Source organism: Bidens hawaiensis, unplaced genomic scaffold (genome assembly GCF_021521415.1).
Source record: "Bidens hawaiensis isolate Kalapana, Puna unplaced genomic scaffold, B.hawaiensis_p1.1 tig00026613_1, whole genome shotgun sequence".
Taxonomy (NCBI): domain Eukaryota; kingdom Viridiplantae; phylum Streptophyta; class Magnoliopsida; order Asterales; family Asteraceae; genus Bidens; species Bidens hawaiensis.
The window spans coordinates 262,655-287,338 of NW_027494278.1; the positions used below are offsets into that span (position 1 = coordinate 262,655).

General features: G+C 36.0%; 1 protein-coding gene across 1 annotated transcript; it reads right to left on the reverse strand.

Annotated features, from left to right (window-relative positions):
- Window positions 1-1,881: 1,881 nt before the first annotated feature.
- On the reverse strand, window positions 1,882-5,458 carry LOC143573700 (protein OSB2, chloroplastic-like). The gene is made up of 8 exons (XM_077058507.1): window positions 5,064-5,458; window positions 4,437-4,575; window positions 4,241-4,378; window positions 4,038-4,140; window positions 3,843-3,913; window positions 2,529-2,727; window positions 2,383-2,447; window positions 1,882-2,305 (listed from the first exon to the last, which is right to left on the reverse strand). Exons 1-8 carry the CDS (start codon window positions 5,456-5,458, stop codon window positions 2,156-2,158), a joined length of 1,260 nt encoding a protein of 419 aa, XP_076914622.1. The 3' UTR covers window positions 1,882-2,155.
- Window positions 5,459-24,684: the final 19,226 nt, after the last annotated feature.

The following is a 24,684-nucleotide window of genomic DNA, read 5'->3' on the forward strand; positions in this document are numbered from 1 at the left end:
CAGAAGAAACCGTCGCACGACGTTTCAGATGTTTGGACTGTTCTTATCTTTTCACCAACCCTTCGAATTTCAAAATTCAAAATTCGAAAATATTAAAAAGTAAGCGGGAAAATACCCCTTACCCCTTGGCAAACAAGTAACCGTAAGACGGATGCGGGTACAGTGTAAAGGCAAAACCCTTCACATACCTAGCACCCGCAGGGAATTGAAGCCAAGTAAACCTTGGCGAACAAGTAACCATAAGACGGATGCGGGTACAGTGTAAAGGCAAAACCCTTCACATACCTAGCACCCGCAGGGAATTGAAGCCAAATATTCCTCGGCAACCAAGTAACTATAAGACAGGTGCGGGTACAGTGTAAAGGCAAAACCCTTCACATACCTAGCACCCGCAGGGAATTGACGCCAGGAATACCTTGGAAGTAAAGTAACCGTAAGACGAGCGCTGGTACAGTGTTAAGGCAAAACCCTTCACATACCTAGCGCTCCGCTGGGAATTGAAACCAGGAAGGATCTTCTGGGCAATGCTTGCGGAAACGGAAATAACATCCCCGCATAGCAGGAACGTCGAGAACTACGTTGTTTGAAGCTCCAGAATGGAATTGGTGGTTTTAACATAATTGATCACTATGTTCAAAACTACCAAAACCTCATGGAAAATCCATACAACTGGGACTCAATGCTCCTGACTTGCGAGGAGGTTACAGACCTACCCGCATCATACCCAAAGACCAAGCAGGAAACTCGGGAATTTCTGCAAAGTGACAAGGACTTCCGCGGGAGGAATCCCCATGGAAAACCTTAAAAAACCCTTTTCAAAACCCTTTGCTTAAGTCCAAAAGTTCACCTCACTTTATTAAACACGCATGAGAAGAACATTGGACTGGGGGGACTTGAAGAGGTAGGTCCCAGCAGAGCCCAGTTGGACCCGCAACACTCACCTTAAACAGGGACGTCTGCGCAGAGACCAACTGGATCCGCAGGACCAACCATGCTCAGAGACGTGACGTCCTTACGCGCAGTACGCAAGCTGGTCCCGCAGGAAATGCCTCCCAATGGTGAAGGACTCCGCCTGTCCCCGCAGCCTCGGATACAAGCCATTAGGGAAGGCCACCCGCGCAGCATGGCTACACGCACAAGGCACTTAGCTCTCGACCATTCAGTGTCACCTGAAGGAATGAGCAAAGCCGGGAGCAATCCCGCACAGAGGCGGGAGGGGGAATACTCCCGCCCAAATAAGCCAGTCTGTATACTGAAGGATCTTTTACTGTACCTGACGAGGTATGGGCGAAAGATCTGATCAGGGATACGACAGCTCACTGATACAGTATGGCGAGCAGCATGCTCCTATACTGTGTCACTATTAGCCGCTGCCTACTCACCAACTACTGTCATACCACGTACGTAGCCGGCAGTTGGTGGAAAGGGAATAGTATACAGCAGGCCTGGTCACTATCAGCCGCTGCCTACCCACCAACTACCAGCAGGGCACGTGCGTAGGCTACTGTTGATGAACAGGAACACTGTTGCAGCCGGCCATACCTCCTTGGAAACCTACCTTCGGCTATAAATACCCCAAATAGTATGATCATCTCAACACATTACATTATCTTATATCATCATAATATACCTGATATCTGCTCTAGCAATCTCTTAATATATTTTTATATTTAAAGAGCAATCTAGTCTGATTCTCACGCCGGAGGGTGGTCACAAGGAGGAACCCCCCCCCCTTCTCAGTGACGAGCTCACGGTGTCTGTTTTGCAAGTTATCAGAAGAACCATCTTCCAAGGGTCTAACCCCTCGTGAGAAACAGCTATCCAACCCCCAGGTTACCAGTAATCTGTCCGGGGTCCGGTTAGTGTTTCTTCAGTTTGCTTATTCAAGAAAATGTACAAAACCTATCATGAATTCATGATAAAGAGGGTCTTTTACAGTTATACTGAGACGATCACCGAACAAAATTTGCAAAATATCTGCCATGGCAGCTACTTCATCCATCATAAATATGCAAATTCATCAAATTTACATAAGTTAAAAGCTTCTTAGTTTCAAAACAAGAGGAATTAAAACGTAAAAATAGAGGGAAAAAAACAGATCTACCGTCTTCCATTGAGATACCAGAAAGTCAGATTTGAATCTTGAATCTTGAAACTAATTAGAGGCCTGTTTCTTTTTCGTATTTACATAATCTGTTTTAGTTGCCACAGGTGGTAAGCTGGATAATGCCCATGAGGGTGCATCTGTTAGCCATAAAGCTTTACCTGAATCTTTGTTTTTAAAGTCCGGTCCCTTCACATTTTTCTGTATCAAACCAACCGACCAAAGATGTTATTTACATGCGTGTTTTTAAATGCGTGAGAAAGAAACTAAGAAAGTACCTTGTCCACTCTGTTGTCCCACCATTTATTAGGATTTTCAATCAAATGTTTCCAGAATTCACCATCTACATTGCAATCAATATACATATTAACAGCATTGAAAAAATTGATAACCAATTGTGCATGAGTTTAAAAAAAGTGCATACCCTTTTCGCTCTTGTTAGGTTGACCAAAGCTCTTGTTAGGTTGGCTAAAGCTCATGTTAGGTTGGCTAAAGCTCTTGTTAGGTTGACTAAAAAATTCTAGTTGATTAAGTCCTTGTAAAACATCCACCGGTGTAGCTTTGTTAAGCCACAGCGCGACACCAGTGTCTTTGTGTTTGAAGTCCGGGTAATTAGGTTTCACCTTCAAATTTAACAAGTATAAAAACGGGTTAAGCTAAATGATTTAACTAAAACAAGAAAACGAGTCAAATGGTTTGAAAGTCAACTAACTGCATTAGTAGTCTAGGGTGCTTTGTAACAAAATTTAACATATTATTCATTTAGAAGTTTTTATAATGAATGTGTTATGGGTCTACGTCTACCCAACCTGAACAAGCTGGTTTCAAGTTTCAACCCCTGTTGACCAAACCCCTTTTTGACCCATCACACAACCTACCTAGGGGTGAGAATTTCTGGTATGACACAAACCTAACATGAGATTCGCGGGTTTGGGTTTAGTCTAAACGGGTTTGAGTCACTTTCGTGTTGAACCCGCAAACACAATTAGCTAAGCAGGTTGTGTTTGTGTCAACCCTGACCCGTTTTAACTCATTTGTATATTCTTCAAATGTGCTTTATGTAACTAATAACTAAAACTATTTGAATAATTTTTTTTGGAAAAACTCAAAAGTTTAAAAATAGATTGGCATAGTTTAAAACATAATTGTTCTTAAAAAGAAAGCTAATATGTAAATTCAGAATTTTAAAATAATAATACGCAAAAAAAGTAATTATTCTTTAGTTTCGGGTTAAACGCACTGTGTATGAGTCAGCCCACGATTACACGTGCCTGTTCGGGTTCACATGTGTTGACACAACTTTCGGGTTTGTGACATGTTCAAGTTCAAGTATATTTTCCGGGTTTGTGCCGGGTTTGACCCGAAAAAATCGGGTTGTGTTTGTGTCAACCCAACAGGTTCACAGGTTGGCCCGTTTAACATTTGTTTATTTTTTGTATTATTTAAAAATAATATTTAAAATGTGCTTTATGTAATAACTAAACGTCTAAAACTACACGGGCATTTTATGTGGAAAAATTTTAAAGTACAAAAACGAATAGGCATAGTTTAAAACATAATTGCTTTAAGAAATAAAACTAATATGTAAACTTTAAAATAATATATGCAAAAAAAATAAAAGCTTCAATTTCAGGTTAAATGAGTGGTGTTTGTGTCAACCCGCGAATACACGTGTCGTGTACGGGTTCATGCCTGAGACATTATTATACTTAAGGGTAGATTGATAGAAAATAATCACCAAGCCCTTGCTCTTCTTTTCACGGTTATCAACCCACAGTTTGGAATTAGTCAAAAGATCCCTCCATGAACCTGAAAAATATATATATATATATATATATATATATAAAAGAGTTGAAAATTATTATATCATACCCACTATCCACATTGTCATAAGCAAGTAAACGTTAAACCTCAGAGAAAATGCGTCACATACCATGACTGCTTTGTTTACCTCCTTTATGATCAGAATGCAAATGTCTCGTTTCATTTGAATTATAAACTGGGGAAGATTTAGGCTCAATATCCATTGCACTTTTCTGAAATATACATCAAGACAAGATTATGAAAAAAACAAATAATAATGTGTTAAAAAGTCACTAAAATAAATTATTGTGAGAATATGAAATCATCTTCAACCTTTGACAATGTGTCCTGCTGCATAGATATGAAGTCGGCTTCCTTCAATGATATCTTAGTAGGCTTATGCAGCTCGTCTGGAGTAGAGATTTTCTTTGATTGAGAATTTTCCACAAAATTGATTGTATTCGCCATCACCTGCATAATTATATGCGCTTAGAATAAAACTATTTTTAAACCTGATTTACCACAGTACCTGGACGTTAGCTTGAACTTCACTTAATTTAAATGGCGGAACATCCACGCTTAAATGACCAGCGACATGCACATAATCTTTTTCCTTCAGATGACACATTGCAATATGTGCCAGATCACCTTCAAAGATTACTGGAATCCTGTATTATATAAGAAACAAGGAACAAACAAATAGAAAACTAAGAGAAACAAAATAGACTAGAAATGTTAACACAAACAAACACCAGCAATGATATACTACAGATTAGAGGTGCACAAAAAACCGGTCTCCCAACCCAACCCAATCCGGTTAACCCAAATTGACCAGGTCAAAAACGGCCAAAACTGGATTATAACCCCTTAAAGCCCGAACAGGTGATGACTTTGGAAGCAGTTTGTGCACCTCTACTACAGATAAAAATATGTGTATATTCAGAATATAAATAGACAGTTACACGCAATGTGCATGATGTATAAACATGAAAAGCATACATATCTTCAAGTGAAACTTAGAAATCTGGTTGAACCTATTAAAACTCTTTTTAGTCCATGGATCAACAAAAAGTTTGAGAAATGTAATAATAATATATTTTAGTTCCTTGTATATATATATATATAATAACAAAATGTAATAATAATATAATTTTACCAAAACGATGTCGGAGATGAGTCATCAGAAGCAGCATTATCGTCTTGAGAGATGACAGTGCCGGCCCAGCATTTACAGTCAGAAGAAGTTTGGAACTGAACCGGAATCTTAACCCGGCCGATGAGATTAACGGAGTTAACGACCTTGGCCTGCCAGGGAATCTCACTGGGCTTAGGTGACGTCAGCGGGGCATTTAAAGTAGTAGTCTTGGAGGGCGGTGGTGTACTAGTGCTAGTTTTGGAGACCCTGAGAGTGGTAGTAGTAGTACCATAGAAAGAAGCCTGTTGGTGTTGGTGTTGGTGTTGGTGTTGGACGGTTGACGTGGATGAGAGTTTGAGGAGGAGGAGGCGGTGGTGGTGTTGTTGGACGGTGATTGCTCGGCGGATGGAGTTCATGACGGAGGGAGGATGAAATTAAAACCAAGTGCGCATTTTGATTTTGATTTGGGGGCTCTCTTTTTGAACAATATTTTTTAACGCCCTCAAATCTTAGGGCATGCTTCTTTAGATTGGTGAATCGTTTGATGGAAACTTTGTTTATCCAATAAACATGAACAAAAATTTGTGTTTATTTAATTGAGAACCGAACATGAATACATTGTACATTTTTTTCCATTTATATTTGTAAACATCCGTTTATGTTCGTTTACATATTAATATATAAAATAACTGAATATGATTTGCGTTTTACAAATTATATCACTCTTAACACCTAATATCTTTAAATATTATTGTCCGTTCGTGCTCATTTAAGTTTACTTCCTTCGTTTACATTTGTTCATTTATGTTTATTTGTCTTCGTTCATATATGTTTGTCAAATGTCCGTTTAGATTACAAACGAACATACATGAACATGTTCATATTTTAAGCAAACGAACACGAGTATTTGTCCAATTAACCATTGGTGTTCATGTACATATATTCATTTAAAGTTAACTAAACGAACACGAACATGTCCTTATTCGTGTCCGTTAGGTTCGTTTACAAACCTAGTTCTTTATGAATGTAAGTTTGGTTATTAAATAAAAAAATATATTACAGGTAATATGCCAACATGAGATGTAGGTGTTGTTTACTTTTTAAGACAAAATATGTCTGCAATCTGATTTCATCTGATTTAATGTCTGCAACTGAATATGTGGTCTGAAGGTCTGCAATCTGAAAATATAATACTGTTTGTTTTATAAACTGGAAATCGTCTGCATAAGCTGAAAATTAGTTACCTATCATATATATTACAATAGATAAAGTCATTTAACGTTTGTAGACTGCTAAAATAATTGGTAGTGGTGTACGAACTATGGAAGTGGGTGGTGGTAGACGATTGTGGTAGGCGGTGAACGGTGGGTGGTGGTGATGGACGGTTGTGGTGGTGGACGGTGATGGTGGTCGACAATGGGTGGTGGTGGCGATGAACGGTGGTGGTGGGTGGTGGACTATGGTGGTGGTGGATGGTTGTGGCGGGTGGTGGTGATGGTGGTGACGGGGTGGTGGTGGTGGATGGTGGTGGCGGGTGGTGGTGGCGACGAACGGTGGGTGGTGGTAGATGGTGGTGGTAGTGGACAGTAGTTGTGGCCGACGGGGGTGGTGGTGGTGATGGGTGGTTAACGGTGGTGAGTGGTTGACGGTGGTGGTGGCGGACTGTGGGTGGTGGTGGTGGTGGACGGTGGTGGTGGGTGGTGGTGGCGGCGGAAGGTGGTGGTGGGTGGTGGTGGCGGCGAACGGTGGATGGTGGTGGTGGTGGTGGTGGCGGACGATGGGTGATGGTGGTGTTGGACATTGGGTGTTGGCACTTGGTATGATGTTAAGAAGTGTGAAGATGTGTGAAGATGGTGAAAAAAACTTATTTTTTAAGACAATAAAAGTAGTTTTCAGATCTTTATTTTTTAAAAAAACAAACAGTCTTCAAGAGCTTATGTCTGCGCGCCCGCGGACATGGGCTCCTTGTAGACCTTATAAGCAAAAACAAACACAACCGTAGTGTGATTGTAAGGTGTCTTTTGTATTTCTTAGAAGTGGAGGGCTCTTATCATGCAAAGTGTAAGTATTTGATGGTTGATATAGGAGTATTTAAGAGTAGGTGTCACGCTCCGACTTAGGGCCTAGGTGTAACACCCGTTAGTTGGTATCTGTTTTGTTAATGTATCAGAGTTGAGGGTTTGTTTTAGCAGAAGTCTCTAAAATAAATATTTATTCATAAAATGTCGGGTTAAAATACCCGTTTAACGTTTACAAAGTATGTTTGAGAAAATATGTTCTTTTCAGCGGAAGTCATTGAATAAAATATTACTATATTGAAAACTTAGGATTAAATACCCGTTTGATAATTCAAATACATGTCTTTAGAAAATATAATTTCTTTAATATTCTGAAATAAATATCTGAGCCACCAGATAACATCTAACTTTTCTGATTTCCCGTAAAATGAGTTGGAAAATACGTCAGCACACGGCTGGTAATGACGTTGACTTTGTTGTATAATCTTTTCAATACCTTTGTGAAATCAATAATAATACATTTGTGACTACTCATTAGGCACCCAACTTAATTGGGATAAAATTACCCTAAGTACACGTACAATTAATCATATACATAGTATCATTTCTCTGAACAGCCCCGTAGACTTCCAGAGGCATGTTTGATGATATGCATGGCCTCGGGGAACTCCGATTCAGCATGTTTTAATGGATCTAGACACACGTATACTTTTAATCAGAGTGTCTGTTTCTTATTATTGTAACACAAGGTTTTAAGAATTCATAGATCCTATGCAAACATTCTGACTCTTAAAGAGTTTGTAAGAGTTAAGGGCGTATTCACTTGTTTTGTTTATGATCAGTTGCTGTTATTGATTTCTGCTTCTGATGGTTACCTCGGATCTATAATACAAGAATAAATTTTTGTATAAATATCTAGATCAATGATCTAGCTTCAGACCTTTTGTCTGTTCTGTATAACTTTAACCTTGACAAAATTATTTGTTTATATGAAATATTTGAACCTTTAGTCCCTTTGTTTGTTTACCAATTATATGTTATATTTCTTCATGAAGAAATATATATATTGGGTTTCTTCTTTAAGAAGAAACATAAATTTAACTATAATATGTTTATATAAAATTATTATATTTCTTAGTCATCAAGAAATATTATTTGACTATACCATTTGTGACATTCGTCACTTTCCGATTCGATTCGTTTTTGCATTCGTATTGTAAACCGACCCAAATCGTATCCCGAACCCTTCGATATTATAAAAATGATAGATTTTATGTTTCAAAATCATCTCATGCTTGTTGGATTTCGAAAACACCTTTTACAGCTCTTTAAAATGCTCCTATAACGCTCGAAACGACCTATGGGGACCAAACCTGCCAAACAACCAAAGATGGGAGACCAGCCCACCCCCTGGCACGCCGCGCCATGCGGAGAGGGAGGAGAACACAGTCGCGCGGCGCCTAGCCACATCTGCAGTCACCAAGTTCGTTTTTTTGTTGATATTATCACTTGTTTGACCCTTTAAACCAATGAGAAAGTTGGAAATCTCTAAAGCAATCTTATGGATAACCCTAACACATTATCCTTCATAAAAACAAGCCACACCACTCATTTATACCTGCTCATACTCACCAAACACTCTCAATCTAAGCTCCAAGCTTCAACCTTCAAGTTCCTTCTTGTTTGATTTCTAAGAGTCAAACAAGAACCATTCTTTGATTCTAACTAAATCCATATGATTAAAGCTTGTTGTTCCAACATATATATAATAAATACCCCTTGTTTCCTTCGGTTTTCACTTCTTCCGGTCATTGGTCGGTTGCGGTGGGATACTATAAGGCTACATGGAGGACTATTATAGTCCTTGTTTATATATAATTCATATAAGCTTACTAATCTTGTTTAGTTTTTTTTTATTTTAGTTTGTAAACTCATTTTTGTATGTTCCATGGTATTGGGTATCTGGCCACCATTTTCGGTTTCATCTCGAGTCAAGAGCCGAACCAAAACCGAACTTTTGTTTAATACTTTATTCTTAACATATTGTATGAAAGATTTAAGTATTATTATTTTTGAGTTTATCTTAATGAGTTCTATGGTATTGGGTATGTGGAAACCATCCTCGGTTTTATTCCGAGTCAAGGACCGAACCAAAACCGAAATCTTGTTTAAATGCTTTATATCTAAAATGATTTATTAATATGTTACAAGAAAGATTTGTGTATTATAATTTGTAAGTTCATTTTAATAAGTTCTATGGTATTGGGTATGTGGCAACCATCCTCGGTCTTATACCGAGTCAAGGACTGAACCAAGACTGAACTAAACCGAGTCCACTCGCTTAAAACACACTAGTGTGTTTTGAGCCACCGAATCTCATCTTTCTTTAAAACTATATTATAAACTAATTTTAATTGTTTTCTCAAAATACTTGGTATGTCAGATCCAACTTGATCTCATAACAAGGTTGGACCGACAAAGCCAAACACTCGCTTAACGGACGTTGAGGTTCTTCCTAATAGAACTACACACTTGGTTAAGTTTCTTTTAATTTTATTGAGTTATCTCATGACATGTATCACTTTGGAAATGTCGGCTTCGGGTTTGACTATTTATCAAGACCCGAATCGACTAATTGAACACTCGTTAAAATCCTGTTTTGATATATCTAACAAGGGGTCGTGCACTATTGCATTAAACCAATCCCCTCATATTTACTTAACAAAGGTTAAGTAAAACTAATGAGTAGAATACCGAGACCCAATATCGAGCAAACTTACTTTTCAAAAACCGTTACTTCAAGTTCTTAAATATTTACGTTTTAAACCTCAAACTTTGATTAATTATTTAACTTGTCATTTTATTTTACGTTAAAGTCTTTCAAGACCATCTTCTAAACCGAAACCCCTTTAACCTAGACCTCACTCATTGAACTTATTATCCCGGTTTATCAAAAACAACCCTTCAAGTTATTTATTTCATGTGAGTACTTTTTCATCCCTCGTTTTCATGTTTACGTTTTGGGGGTGGCATTGCATACGTATTCAAACAAAAGTGATTTATACATTGTGTCTCAAACCACAAAACTCTATAGTATATGTTCACTTAAATAAATGCTCGATTTGGTGTTATATGCTCTATATGATTACTTACTAACGTGTTTATCGCTTTCGGTTGGTTTGCCTCAATAAGTATGATCATACGCTCCCCTAACTATTTTAGCTTAAGTGCTAATAGAATAGGGCCTCGTTTTCCGAGTATATTTGGTTGTTACCATATAGAAAGGTGCCTCGTTTCTCCGAGTACGATTGGTTGTTACCGATTCGAAAAGAGCCACATCAATTTATTTTCAAGTTGTTTATCCAAGTTGTGTGCTTTTATTTATTGTTGCATATACGAGTTTGTGGATTTCATTCTATATTTATTATACTCAAAACTATGAAATTTCTCACCAACACTCGTGTTGACAATGGTAAATTATATGCAATATTACAGGTTTGATAATTGCTTGACCGGAGATTTGAGAAACGTAGCTTGTTTTGAGACCACTAACTAAATAGTCGAATAAACAATATATAATTGTTTACTTATTTTTAATTTATTTTGTACGAACAAGATGTGTTGTTTATTGATTTATGAAATTAATGAGTTGATTAAATATTGTCACTTAATAGTGTAATACTATTCTTGAGCAATCCGTTGCAGCCCGGCATGTTCCGCCGCCTTTGGTCGGGGTGTGACACCATTCATATATAAATGCTTACATTTCTTAATCGAGAAGAAACAATATTTTTTACTATAACCTTTGCTTATGAAAAGTTATATTATGCTTATTTGTAAACAAGGTTCGGGCTATACCCCCGACTATGGTCTAAGCTATTATAATAATATAATAATTTAAGCAGGATCCATACCTCACACGGGTATTCGGAGTTAGACGCCTAAGACTAATCGAGCAGCACTTCTACATTCTATCGCGTACTATAGCTTAAACTGGTGGAACTTCGGAGTTTGGCACATACTTCGAGACACGGTACGCAAAACAAGACTAGATGTGTGTGTGGAAATGTGTTTTGGTGTGAGATATGAACATGCCGTGAGACCTCTATTTATAAGTTGATTTTGCATCCCATTGCGTATCGCTATGGCCATTCTGAATATCCATCGTGTATCGCGATGAGTCATGATATCGGAGGGCGCAACATGGCTTGCCACGTGCCGCCACGTGGTGGACACGCGTCAAAGGTTACTTAACCTGGTCATCGCGTATCGCGATGGCCTACAGTTTAGGGCCGTCGCGTAACGCAACATCGCCCTTTCTAGGGTTTGGTGAGACATCTGTTGCGTAACGCGATGGCTCATTTGCTATGGCCGTCATGTATCACGATGGGTTAAAATATTGTGCAAAGTGCACCATCAAAGCGCCACATTGCGCTAATCGCCCATGCTCGGACGCGTACGCTTTGGGTGCTTCGCACCCCCCGCTAGGACCACAAGGTGCATATTGGCATCTAGGAATATTAATATGGAAACTCATTTCCTTATAAAGAACTTCCAAGTTTTTCAATCTTTACATGTGGGATGAATTTTGTAACATCCTCATAATTTCGATCCAAATTTGATAACTTAGTAAACTTGGAGGATCAAAAATATTCTCAAAATACGTAATTGGGAAAATTAGATAAGGAAATAAAACTATCCCATAAGGAAGTTCATCCCACGTGGAAAAAAAATGAAGAAACTGGAAGCATTTCAAATGGATATAAATAGGAAAGAGAATTGCATTCCACGTGGAAAGTAAGAACAATTTGGAAGCTCTTTATAAGGAGATGAGTTTCCATAGTAATATTCTTTTATGCCAAACATGCACCCAGTGGTCCTAGTAGAGGGTGTTCGCACCCGACGCGCACAGGCACGGGCTAGGGCGAAATGTAGCGCATTGATGACGCACTTTGCACTTCCCACGTTCGCATCGTCGCGAGCAGCTAGAGAGCCGCCTTGGGATTTTTGGAAAATGAAAGTAAGACCAAGACATGACAAACTACCAAAGGCAAGAAACTAAAAGTGAAAAATCTAAAATCTTGATCCTTCGCGCTACGCGAACGGGCAAGGATCTGGCCATTCGCGCTACGTGATGGAGTTTGGGTAATATCGAGGACTTAACTGGTTCGCTCTACGCGAAGCAACAACTCATGACTACTTCGCGCCACGCGAAGTAACAATCATGCATGTGTGACACGTGGTAGCACATGTCAGACCACGTGGTGACACGTGGCAAGCCCAGCGATAACTCATCAGAAATGAGGCGGTTCATGCTATGTGAACGGCTTGATCAGTTCTTCGGACGACGCGAAGGAGCACAAAAATTTTGTGTGCCGAGAATCGTTGTGCGTGCCAAGCCCTAAAGTTCTGACGATATAAGCTCCAGTTGGCGACATAGAGTAGAAGTATTGCTCGTACAAGCTTAGGCGTATAAACTCCGAATACCCGTGTAAGGTAGGGGTCCCGCCTAAGTTATTATTTTATTATTATATTACATGGCTTAGACCTTAGTCGGGGTATAGCTTAGAACTTGATCAGATTTACATATACAAAGGTTATAGTTAAAATAATGTTTATTTACAATTAAGAAACATAGAATTTTATATACATGAGGTTATAGTTAAAATATTGTTTCTTCAAGTTTGAGAAACATAAGCTTTTACATACAAGGGATATAGTCAAATGTTTTTTTCACAATTATGAAACGTAAATATGAAAGGAGTATAGTCAAAATAGTGTTTCTTCATGATTAAGAAACATAAGATTTTATATACGAAAGTTATAGACAAATTATGTTTCTTATTAAAAAAGAAACCTACTATAGATGTTTCTTCATGAAGAAGAAACTCAGTACATGATTGGCAAATAAACAGAATGACTTCATATCTAAATATTTTATTCAAACAAATGAGCAATCAAAGTTTAAAGCTATCAAAACCATACTAAAGGTCTGTAGCCGGATCAAGAGATGATTCAGATATTTATATAAACCTATTTTATTATAGGTTAATCATCATTCATTCACAAAGGTTTTCAAATGAGATCACTACATCATTCAAAACAGACAATCACAGGTGAATACGTTAAACATTTTACAATCAGTCATTAAGATTAACGGGTTGTTTATCTTAACAAAGTCAGTCAAATATTTATATGAGATTACGTGATCTATAACATAAATATTTAATGGATTACGAGATCCCTGTTATATACAAGATAAAAAATAAAAGCAACTCAGATCGAATACACATATGTCTGGATCCAAACATAACTTGTCTAGTCTATCAATCAAGGCTACGTGGCCGCATACTAGTAATCATAATAAAGTTCTCCTATAGGAATCAGTTCCCGAAGAAATGTAATTGTGTGTGTATAGCAAGTGGTACAAATCCCAGAATTAAGAGATGGTTTTGCTGAGATTGTTCAAGAAAACTATCTTGTCATTCAAATAAAGATTTATTAAATGTTTTTAGAGTCAACGATTCATTAGTATATCGCTAACGTATTTTCCCCAAATTTCAGGGAAACAGATTAGCACATGTAGCAATGAATATAATAATAAATTAATTATAAGAGATATAAAATGATTTAATGAATTAAGATTTCGATATGATTTGAGTTATGTTGTGATTAGAATGGTTATTGATTGATCGATTGAACTCTACGGTTATTGTTATGGTGAAATCATTATTATTAGTTTAAATATATAAATATGAGTGAATAATTATATAATTATTTAAATACTATTCAAATAAATATAAAGCAATTATAAATGTGTACATAAATAAATATAACTTGTAATTTAATTCAAACGTTTTAAATATATTATTATCGTGTAATATATTTTGAAATCTTTAACAAAAATCTAATGATATATATATATATATATAGTTAATACGTTTGTTATATTTTTGTTTAAAGAATAACACATATGTATATAACATACACACACACACTAGTAGGTGTGCCCGCGCATTGCGGCGGGGACGCAATGAGGATTAAGTCAGTATGAGTTAGGTTTGAGACGGAGACGTGATGGAAATTAGATGGCATAATTACGTTTGTGACGATCCTGTAGTTTGTTAATTGTAAATTGCATCATTGCGTTTGGAATTATTCCATCATCATCAAAATGTATGATTTGTAAATTGCACACCAAATGAAAAACTAAAGATGATAAAAAAAATTATGGTCAAATGCTACTCCCAACTATCGCGTGTGACCACTTACACAACTTTTGTATGTTGACTGATAAATCAAATGTTACTAATCAGTAATAAATTATTGCTTACATGTCTTTGCAATTTCTGTTACTCGTATATACATATATGCAACAACTTCTAGAGATAATAGTTTGTCTACATCCAATCCTCCACATACCCTACCAATAGCTTCACTATTGTTAGATTTTCACCGCAGTCTCACAAAAAAGAAATAAACAGTAGAACTGGATTTGCATGAATTTCTTTTCAAGTGTTCTTTAGCAACCACCACTTTATACAGTTCAAAAAGAAAAAAGCTACTGGCGATCATGGGTCCTCCTATACCCTGAAATGAAATGTGTTTTCTAGAATCAACTAAACTACCTGTTTTACCATCTCGATGTTTTTTCAGAATCTTGGTCAATTGTTGACTTTCGCCTTCGACGTTGCATGTCTTCAACATACTGTTGCCACAAATATTCTCTTATCTTTCCTTGGCCTTTTGTTGTATTGCTTGACATCTTTGAGCAACTGTTATGATGGTGACGATGAAGTAAAAAACATGTTTACTCTCTTCATATTCTTTTGTAGCTGCATTTTTGGTTATTACATTAGCTAACAAAGCTTTGTATACATTTGCGTATCTCTAAAACATAACAACACTCAAGTTTAAAAGAAAAGACAAATTAGGAAAAACATGTTGTTAAATGTCTATATTTGTGATTTGAAGTGTTTAATACAACTTACATCGTACAATGACTTAATGTGTTCACAAAAAAGCTTCTTGAGATCCGATTGATCTAACTATACTTTATTATATATTAGTTTGGTAATTGTTGATGGGCCATATTACCTATAATTAATTAATAAAAGGGTTTCCCCTTGGGTGTATATAAAGGAGATAAATATTAACATCATAACCTAATCTCACACATATAACAATTTTGTGTGCCTTCTCTCTCCTAAACCGGGTTCCTCTCAAAAACCCTAACACCATCCTTAACTATGCATTCTAAAGGGGAACTCGATCAAGATGACAAACATGTCAACTACATCATACTCTGCTGCGATTACTACTATCCATGTTGTAATAGGTTTATAGATATATTATTTATCATGTTTTCTATTACTTATATGAAGAACTGATCAACAGGAGAACAAACTAATTGAAATGAATCAAGACCATCTAAGAAATAAACGGTTGGTTTATTTGAGATTTTGAGATACCAAATGAGTTTCTAGGTGTATTTTTGGTATTTTAAATAAACATGAAAATTGTGTTTTATTATAGTTTGCATATTTCTTAAAATTGTCACACAATTTACAAACCCCAAACCCTACTTAGTTGTCCATTTTCTTTAAAGTAATTTACTGCCAGTTGTCATAATTTACAAAATTAAACAAATTCAATCAAAATCAAAGATCAAATTTTAAGAATGAGTAAACAATCAAAGGATGAACCTAGCAAGCACTATCTAACAGCGAATTATAAGTCAAAGACTCATCCAAACCAGAGTCATTTCCATCCCAACTCAATTTAAACAAGCTAGTCCAAACTCGAGCTCGGTTCGTTTAGCTTATGAGAGCTCGAGCTCTCCTTGTTTCAAGCTCTATTTCTAAAGCTCAGGCCCAGCTCATTCAAAATTAACATTATAGGAGCTTTGTAAATAAAAATATACAAACAAATATATAACAATCCTAGCTAATCTATAGAAATTAACACGAAATTGAAGAGCTAAACTAAATGAGCAGCTTTGTAGAATCTCAAAGTAGCCTCTGCCGCCTCCTTACGCTCGTCTCCTATTATGAACTCCATTAAATATCAGTTTATATTATAAGCTATAAGAATGACTCCCTAATTTAGTAAATGGAGCCAAAGCAAATAGAATCAGAAGTACTTCCACTTCCAGGTGGGTAACGTGCCAACCGCCAAACCCTACAGGAAAAATTAGACAAATTGATAAACCCCGCCACCAGGAAAAATTAGACAAATTGAGGATGGTGTCGAGCTTGTAAAGTTCAAAATTCAAAAAGTCATAAGATGGAGCCAATTGTCCCGCGAATCTTACTTGTTTGGAAGCATACAAGTTTGACTATACATTTGTAACAAGGATGCTAGTTCACCTCATTTAGATCCTAACTCACATTATCAACAGATTAATCAAAAGTAACACTAAAAAATAAATATAATGTCATAAATAGTTAACAAAATCTCTAGAAAAAACCTAGATAATTCATAGCAGTCTTTCACTATACAACAAACCCTTATTCTCATGCCATTGAGCTACCAACCTCGTCCTTCATTTGCTTTTCATTTTGTACTTGTTGACCCATAAATGAGAAATAAATTCTTAGCCATATGTTTGGCCATAACACATATCATGAGGAAATGATACGTTATAATATACATAAATAGTTAAATGACAAGATTATAACCTCATTTACCAAGGCTTTTCTTTTCATCCACATTGAAATATGGTTTCAAGGAACGCAAAATTATCCGAATTCACAATAAGAAAATTCATATCTTGAGAACTCCAACTGTCCCATGACTTCCCTGAAGTTGAACTCTTGTTAATGTCAATAATCAAGTTTTGATGTAAAAAACCCAAGTCAACACATAAAAATTTATCTCAATTCAATCAACCTTAATAACATCGTGTTTAATCTTCAAAAAAAATTAAAACTATTATAACAACTCTTATTAACTTCAAAGCAATCTCTTGTCGTTTGAAATGAGTTAAGCTTGGTACAACTAAAAAACGAACAAGTCCCAAACAAAATTTTTAAATTTCACCAATTAAGCATTTCATCAAACACTTGGTGTGCATCTGAATTCTACTAACTTGGTATTAGTTATCCCTTAACCTAAGTCACCATTTAAGAAAATACATAATAACTCTGCATGGACAAATAAATTTATCACACATACTTGTACATTTATTTTAACTAATTATTTTAAAATAAAAACTTTTCAATTCTCAACATGGCTTATTGGAACTCAAATTCCTGAACTTTTACATCCAAAACTTGTTGATTTAGGCTTCTTAGATTCAAGAAATAATTAAGAAACTGAACTTGGTAATGAGCATTACAGATTTTCAAGGCTCTTTAAACTGCACGGGTTTTCTATTACATCCAAACTGCAGGGGTATTAAGTAGGTCTCTGCAAGTATAAAGACTATGGGAGAATGAACTCGAGTTTAAAGAAAACCTAAAAAAACAAAGTTTTGACATGATTTTATTACATACAAACTGTGAGTGAATCCTTAATCAAACTCAACTTGAACCTAAATCAAGTTCTAATCAGAGATGACAACCAAATCATAATCTTGGCCGATCAGAGATGATAACTAAATCCAGCATGAATCTAACCTAAATCAAACTTGATATGATGAGAACATCTGATCATACCTATTTGTAACTTTAATTTGACACTATAACAACAATTGTCAATCGATTAGAGATAGAAAAGACGCCTCCCTCAGAGTTACACACTTTGGTATTTATATGAACAGAGATAATAAACTAAAAAACATGATTATCAATCGTGACACGAAATTAATAGTTACATGAGAAAGCAAATCCCATTTATTAGGTCAATTGTTGAACAAATGACATTGCCCTAATTCCAACTGAGTAATGGGAGAAGCGTCAACACCAGTGGTGGCTATCTAAGGAGGTGGAACATGAGATGCCGAGTTGTTATATAACCTGTAGACATAATTTCATGTATGGATACAACCCAACTGAAGGAGCAACCGAAGATTAATTGAATGATTGAAGGGAACGGTCGTCGGAAAATTAAAGGATTGAACGATTAAAGAGTGTCGGCCGGTGATGGATAACCAATATTACGGCGTCTCATAGAAACGTGAGAAGTTGCCTATATGTATTATAGATAATATAGATATAGATATACACAATAAATATAATCAAATTTATGAAAATATTCAACAACGAGAAAACACCAATAATGGTGTCGGGTTTTAATAAAATAAGGATGATTTATTATTATTATTAAAATATCCTTATATTATATATATCTTCCATACCCTACCCACATTGTTCCAACTCCTGCTTCAACCCAGGCCGGCCACTCTTCCAACTCCGGCTTTAGCAAATCCAACCGTCGACCTTTCTTTTAATTCCTCTCCATACGTTACAGCTTCAATAATCAATTCCCCAATCAGTTTCTCAAATCAATTTCTTTTAATTGATCTCAGTTTTTATGTAATATAATGGTATAAAAACAGCAACACGAACTTATTCTTCACCAGACTCTACACAAGGTATGTTATACTCTTCCTTTGTATTATAATAATTCTCATGATTCTTGATTATTCATAATTTTGAACCTAATTCACTTTTAAATTGGGTTTAATTATGGCTTATTGGTGGGGTCTCTACTGTATTTGCGGCCTATTGCCTCTCTATCATCCGATTAGGGCTAAAGCTTATGTTGTTCAATATTTGAGGGGTAGTTCTCAGCCTATATGGAGAGGTACCATGGCCGTTTTCATCCTAGGTAATCTAATCTACTTCAATTCCATCTAAAATCAAATTCGAATGGTTCTAATATGATGTGTGATTATTATGGCATAACGATTTCTGGATTGTTATTGGATAATATGTTGTTAGTTGTGCTGGATTTAGCGACAGGAAACATCAAAACTCATCAAATTCAGGCGGTTTTTTTTGCAGTTTTATGTAGACACTATTAGGAAGATGGCTCTTTTATAGCTGGTAGCGGGCTAACCTTTGAGGACCTTATGCCTGCTTATTGCGGGTCAACCCGCATATGTGTTTTCAGTTGACCCAACACCATGTGATATGTATCAGCAGGCTGCACAGGTATTACTTTTTTATTGCTTTTAATCTTGTCTTATTATTTAGTTTGTCAAAAATGCAAATATACCCCTTATTTGTAAACTACTAAACTTACGAGAGAGATTATGGCAACGGGCGTTTTGGGAAGATCTGGCACTTTATGGGGCCCTGCATTCAAGTTTCATGCTCGTGCACCTAAACGAGGCGATATCAACTTGTTTGTTTTTGAGAAAATGGGTTATATTATATTGCTGATGTGTCAAATGAGTAGATATTTTATCTTGATATTAGATTTTGACATTTTGTTGTCCATATATTTAATATAGTGAAAGTTGGACAAATGGTCCGCGTGGTTTAACTATTTTGTAAATTAATCTTAAACCCCAAACTTGTAACTAAATTAAAAACCATGCAACCCAAACTTGCAACTTTTAAAAGTTAGTATCCGAAGGTGTTACTTGAGGTCAAACCACAAGGATAATTTGTGTAATTAACTCTATTAGTTATTTATGAACTTTAAAGAAAAAAAAACAAACAAAACATATAATGGGTCAACTTTACCTGTTTGAACCGACCTGTCATGTTTTTTTGGCTGTAGGCTCAACTTGGTGCTGATGCTATGCTTGATGTCTGTGAAGAAAATTTGGCTATGAACTTGTGCTTATTCATCTTGGTGACTGTTTATGGAAAGAAACAAGTAATTTAAGTACATGTTATAATCCACGTAAGCATATTATCATGAATTAACTAATTTTAACAAATTATATGGATTATTGCTGCACTCATGTGCTACATAGTTCCTGAAGCAAACTTTGTGCCTTATTCAGAGAGTGCTAGACTCTGTCCAATTCGTGCAGATCATCTGGAAATATTCAAGAACATACGCCTCTCCAAAAGCCATTCAGGTCCAAACGGGTTGGGTCGCATCAACGCAAGTGAATGCAAGTCATTTACTAATGGTTTTGCTATATGAAACCTGGTTTATAATTGACTAATATAATGAGAGGTCAAACACGTTAACTACAAAAAGTATACAAAATTGATTATTTACAAGTATGCACATATATTATTTAATACATCAAAATTTGTGAAATTTGGAAAAATAATCGTTTAGTCCAGGCTCTGGATGGAACTTGGGTCCGACAACTAGGACAAACAGATCTATTTCCATAAGAAATTACAACCATTGCATGTGGGCCCCGTAACTCGGTTGTAGCCCATGTTATGTCATTTTCTAGCCTATTTGCCATGGTCATTCGAGTATAAGTCGACTAACTCTTGCATCAAGTTCTTATAAAAAAAAGTCACTACATATGATACATCGATTGTATTACTTATAATAAAGTATTATAATCATATAAATTCATTTTATGTCGTACTCATTTTGTCTTGTTAACCAATTCAATCCGTATATGTTCCACTTGTACGTGCATCTTTTTATATTTATGTGTTTTAGTTAGAATGCCGCACCGGATATAACTAAATTTGATCTTATTACATGTGTTTATCAGATCAGCACGATATATTATCAAGATTCATCGAGTTAGGAAAAGATCCCGAAAACATCAATGACAAATGTCTAAGAGAAGTTGTATTAAACTTTGATATCGCTGGAAGAGACACGACATCAACAACTATTTCTTGGGCCATTTACATGATCATGACTCATGTTCATGTAGCCAGGAAATTGTACGAGGAACTTAAATCGTTTGAACAAGATTGTTCAGAAGAAGCGAATGTATGTTTGCAACCATGTGAAACACAAGATCCAGAATCGTTTGATCATAGAACAAAACAGTTTGTTGAGCTTATGAGTTATGATACGTTAGAACGTGTTGATCGGCTTTAAATGTGTAAAATAATTACTTTCAGGATGTTAACTAATATGAGTTGTATGAAATTGAGATTTGTACGATTTCAAGACGATTGATTTTGATGAGAGCCTAAGGGTTATTTTATGGTGGTTGTTTGATGTCTAGGCTGCAGTGGCTCATTTGATGGTTAGTATGGATTAAAACTCTGGTCCCATATGGACTAATGAAGTATCTGATCCCAATTTTTCTGTTTTAATAGAGAAAATTCCAATTTGCCTCCCTGGGTTATATCATATCATTGGGATATGGATTAGCCACTTAAAACAAATTTGCGCATTTTGCACGTCTGTGATATTTGGGCGGGGCAGTCTGTGCCATTCCCGTCAATTGACTGAACAAAAAAATTTGAAATGACCATTTTACCCCTGAGCCTGTAATTAATTTTAAAACTTATCGTGTAGCGGGTGGGGTTCGAACCAGCGGACTCGGTTAACAACAAACAAAACAAACCATTTGAATTAAACTAATGTTTGTTATATCTATACAACACGAAATATATATTCCTCACTTGGTTAAGGACTTCCTCATCATCATCTCCCAACTTTTCTTTTTTGTAAACTTTTTTTTAAACCATTTTATACCCGAAAACAACCAAAGGGGCCGTTTTTTAATAAAATTTTCACCCGAAAACAACGAAACGAGCCGTTTTTAGTAAAATTTTCGCCCGAAAACAACGAAACGGCCGTTTTTTTAGTTAACTTTTTGCCCGAAACAACGAAACGGGCCGTTTTTAGTAAACTTTTCGCCTGAAAACAACCAAACGGGCCATTTTTTAGTAAAAATTTCACCCGAAAACACCGAACTAGGTTCAGGAACAGTAACAGAATCACCAATTTTCACCCGAAAACGCCGGAGATGACGGTGGGTCAATGAACGGAAGTACAACTGACAGTGGTTGAGACATAGTGTCGGTGGTTGAGGTTCAGTTCGTAAGAAACTAGGTTTAGGAACAATAACAGAATCACCAATTTTCTTTGTATGTTTTTGAGATCCAAAACATAATGATATGTTCCAACATCTTACCCATCTTCTTTTATGTATAAATTGATTTAAATCAATCAACAAACAAAGCTTAACGGATAATCAAGATTTCAAGATCTTTGAAACCCAGATCTTAAAATTGAAAAAAGACAAAACCCATAAAGGATTTTGATCAATAAACAAAACCCATCAACAATTTATTCAAGACTTGCTCTGTTCTCCGCCGTCTGGATCGCCGACGCGGCGGTGTTAATGGTGACCATGGTGTCATCATTCACCCCTCTCATGATCAAGAAACCAAAGTGAAGAACGATTAACCGGAGGTAGGTCCGGCGGCGGCAGACTCGCTGGAGCCGGTAAAGAAAGTTAAAGGCGGCGACTTTGGTGCTGCAAAGACGCTTAGAGTAATGGGTTTTGGTTGGATTTGAGAAAACATGTGGTTTTGTGAATGTGGTTGATGTGATTTGGGAGAATAGAGGTGGGTTGAGATTATTATTATTTCTTCTGATGCATTACATACACATACACAAACTGAATGTGTGTGTGGGGTTGAGATTATTATTATTATTATTAATTTATTATTATTATGTACAATTACAAGTTTACCCTTCACTATTAACAGTCAACTGCAGTTTGACTAACGGAAGGAGGCAAAAAAACCCGCCCAAATATCACAGACGTGCAAAATGCGCAAATTCGTTTTCAGTGGCTAATCCATCTCTTGACGATATAACCCAGGGAGGCAAATTGGAATTTTCTCGTTTTAGTATGAATACAATTTTTGATGGGTGGGTTTGGTTGTAAGATTGGTAAAGTAGTTTGAAAGTTAAACTACAACAACCATAGTTTGTTAACTTAAAAAAAACAGAGAGAACTAAATACAACTATGTTTAACTAAGATTTTATGATAATCTTATAAATTTCTTGTTTTTGGTATTCTAAACTATACCGACTACAATTTTGATTATGCAACTGTTGTCCCTTAAAGAACTAACCATTATCAACTGAATCTCCCTTGTGTTTTCTTCGCGGAGCTCGGGCTCTTCCGCTAAAAATACGTTGATCGGTAATACACAAAAAAACTTTTACAATTCGTGTACATATATATAATGAACCGCCACCTTTATACCAACTAAATTATATATAGTTGATGTGGGGACCCTGTATGGAATTAACTACAAGGCATACACTCATACGCACTGCACCATACACACGACTATGGCTATTTTAGGATTGGCAAAATAAAATGTATAAAATAAGGAATGGGTTGACCGGTAATACACAAAAAAATTGAATCTAACATAAGTTGTAACACCTGCCGCAACGAGCGGGCTTTCATACTAGTATATATATATATATATATGTATATATACATAAACGAAAGCTTTTAACGAGATTTGACAAGGATATAAACTCCAAGATATACATAAACGAAAGCTTTTAACGAGATTTGACAAGAACATAAACTACAAGATGTCGGTTTTAATAAAATAATGTTTATTTTGTATTTAAATCAATTATAAATTAATTAGTTAACCATTAAATCATTTAAATCCTTTTTAGAAAAAAAACACATACCAAAAAGTGGGATGGCCAAGATTCAAAATTGTGTCCCCGGCCGACACCACAGTTGAACGCACATACACCACCCAACTGGGCTGGGGTGTCAGTTGTTAAATATATGAAACGATATATATTATATTAGCAGCCGATTAACCCTATGTGATTATAAACCCTCATTATCCAATCGATGACACATATTGTTTTTGATTCAATTAACCTTAGGGTTAATGTATAGCAGAACACGACGAGCACAACCAAGCCTTTAATTTCCTTTAACGATGCTTAAACGATGACCAATTATAAGAGCAGTAGCCGGACATAACGTGATGATGAACATGCACTTACATGGTGTTATAATCCAATTAGATATAGGGGTCTCGTTGACGTCACTAAGAGTGTTGTTTCTGCAGATTCAGTTGAGTTATGGTGTTCGTTCTAGGGTATAATGTTTGACGGGTTGAGACAGTTTATACAATAATCGATTTCGTATCACAAAGATCTTGATTTCCTAATTAAGTGAGTCGGCAAGACTGTAAATGAGGAGCATAACAATATGTACAAATCAATTCCAAGTTTAGAGCGAGTATTAAGGTTCAAGAAACGTAAACGGGTCACGTTTTTTCTATATGGGTCGAGTTTGGATATGGGTTAAAGGGTTACGGGTCAAGATGATTATAATATAAATCTTTTAAATAATTTACAGGTTGGTCCCTCAACTATATGTGTGGATTCAAAAATGGTTTAAAGTATATAATTAGGGTTAAAATTGGAGATATATATATATATATATATATTACGAAGTTGTTTTATATTAAATAAATATAATAAATAATAATCAGATTATAATTAAATAACGCACTAAAATTTCTCGAACATCGAAATAGGCCGGGTATTTATTAAAAATGTTAATTTAAAAAAATCCGAGTTGTTACAGGGGGGCGTGAAATAAGGATGAGAAATGAATTTTTATGGCTTTATGATAGGGCAGGAAACTTATTGATGAAGGTTTCAAGATCCTATAATAGGTTGTATAAGATTAGTCTGATAGTTGGTACTCCTAGATGTTTGCAGGCTAGACAGGACAGTCCACCGCGGCTTTGGCATGGGAGGCTCGGACATGTCAATTTTTACA

What these genes read in the sequence shown, in the direction of transcription:
- LOC143573700 (XM_077058507.1), bottom strand. Translation starts at nt 5,458, where the DNA reads ATGAACTCCATCCGCCGAGCAATCACCGTCCAACAACACCACCACCGC. An exon ending in AGCAGGACACATTGTCAAAG is followed by an intron (nt 4,141 to 4,240) that starts GTTGAAGATGAT and finishes TGTATATTTCAG; the next exon opens with AAAAGTGCAATGGATATTGA. An exon ending in AGGTAAACAAAGCAGTCATG is followed by an intron (nt 3,914 to 4,037) that starts GTATGTGACGCA and finishes TATATTTTTCAG; the next exon opens with GTTCATGGAGGGATCTTTTG.